Below are 1,923 nucleotides of genomic sequence, written 5' to 3' on the forward strand. Positions count from 1 at the left end.
CAGGTGACTTTTTTCCATAATCAAGGAAAACAAGCAATTCTAATATTGTTGGTAGCTCATAAAACAAGTGGATTTTATGTATTATTTAGTTAAATTATTTGATCTACTTTAGTTTCATCTGTAAAATGTGGATAACAGTATCTATACTTCACAGGACTACCATGAGGATCAAGTGAGTTAATACACATAAAGTGCTATTTAATGTTAATTACTATCTGAAGGGAGTTCCTTGCCAGTAAGTTAAAAAAACAAAACCAAACCTCATTCTTTTGACACCATTGCTCTCTATTATAGAAAACATAGCAAACATATAGAACCAGAATTGAGATAATTACTTGAAGTATATTCTTTAAAGCCATCTTCTCCCAGTTCCAGAATCATCCGCTGTTTCCACCTCTCTAACCAGAAAACCTGTTGTTTTGTCATGGTCTGCTGAAGGACTCGGGTCACACTTGGTATCACATTCCTTTGCAAGGGGATTTTCAAAGGAACTGAAGGATCACTTGCATTTGGTTTATCACTTCTCTCTGGATTGAAGATAGGAAACCAGTTTTGTGGCACTCGTCTGTCCTCACCTTGGTTTGGCGGCTTATGCTTGCTCACAGGTCCACAGGGCAAAGCATCTTCCTCCACCGATCCTGGGGTGTGGGCGACGCCTCTGGATGACAAGACAGACTGAACTAAATTAGAGTATTTTTCTTGGTCCACTTCTTCATATGGGTTCACTTTTTTCTTCCGGCCACATGAGTAAGAGGAAGTAGAGAAAGCCACAAGGGCGGCTGATTCCACAGAAAACCCCTTTGAACTCCTGAGCTGCCTGCAAATGGTCTGAAATAACTTCATCTTCATTCAGATTTGTTTTCACTTTAGTCTATTTGCAACGGTCGAGGGCCTTTATGTTTGTATTCCTATTAGAGAGAAAACAACCATCAAAGCGAAAGCTGCATCAGAATGATATTGCACATCAAAATTGTGAACTTTTTCGACATGTTTGGACAGAGCCCTTTCTTAAGAAAGTCGACAGAGCCAGACCCTGTCTCCAAAAAAGATATTTATAAATTAAGACTCTCAATACCCGAAGGACCCACACATACTAAACGCGAATTAACAGCTTGGGGCAAGACGTCCCAGTCTCTAAGCTGCAGGAATGTGACGCTCAGGAAGGGAGGCGTGTGCAAGACACGGAAAAACACAAAGATGGAGCCCGTCCCATGGCGGCCACACAGTCCTAGGTGACAGACAACGACTAATTCCTAGACACCAGGCTCTCTAAGTGTTCTGTGTGGATACTTCTCATTGGTCCTCACACCCTCTACCGTGGATCTAGAATGAACCCGTTGCACAGACGTGGAAATCGGGTGGGAGGGTCCTGTCGCTCGCCGGTCAGAGCTGGTGGCGGCGCTGAGGTCCCATTACTGGGACCGCAAAAAGGCGCCTCCCGCTCTGCCGTGGGTGCGGACCCCTGGCGGGGCCGGGACGGCGGTGGCCCCTGTGGCAGGAGTCTGGATTAGAGAAAAGACGACTTAAATAAAAGCCCAGCCTACGGCAAGTGTCGGTACCTTGGAAGCCACCACACTTCGCTTAACTCTCAAGGCGCGCACAACCTCTCGCGACCCGTACTTTCATCCGTCCCGCGCTTTGGTTTCGAATTAGGCACAGCCTAAGGCAAAGCAGGTCCAGAATGCCCCGCGGCGCTCACGCCCCACCCGAGGCTCTCGTGGGCCCCCGCCGACGCGCCACCAGTTAGAGGCAAGGAGTACCTCTCCGAGCGGAAGGGCCGTCGTCTCCGAAGCGCGGGAGCCTCCAAATCGCGCCCTTCTGCTCTCACGAGATTTGGTGACGTCAGCGCTAGCCGCCATCTTGGACTGGGGCTGAGTAATAAATTCCCCCCGCGCCGAAACGCAGTCTTTCTCTAGACGCGTC

The 1,923-nt window shown here is 48.2% G+C and overlaps 1 protein-coding gene across 5 annotated transcripts in view; it reads right to left on the bottom strand.

The window, feature by feature from the left end:
- MGME1 (mitochondrial genome maintenance exonuclease 1) overlaps positions 1-1,923 on the bottom strand; it is a 36,221-nt gene that overhangs the window by 21,040 nt on the left and 13,258 nt on the right. For 2 of the 5 annotated variants that reach the window (XM_058433277.1, XM_058433278.1), the window contains exon 3: positions 336-908. In XM_058433277.1, the coding sequence (XP_058289260.1) occupies positions 336-849 (514 nt within the window). In that variant the 5' untranslated portion in view covers positions 850-908. The other 3 variants (XM_032143191.2, XM_032143189.2, XM_032143190.2) reach the window with 3 other exon arrangements.

Source organism: Hylobates moloch, unplaced genomic scaffold (genome assembly GCF_009828535.3).
Source record: "Hylobates moloch isolate HMO894 unplaced genomic scaffold, HMol_V3 SCAFFOLD_21, whole genome shotgun sequence".
NCBI classification, from domain to species: domain Eukaryota; kingdom Metazoa; phylum Chordata; class Mammalia; order Primates; family Hylobatidae; genus Hylobates; species Hylobates moloch.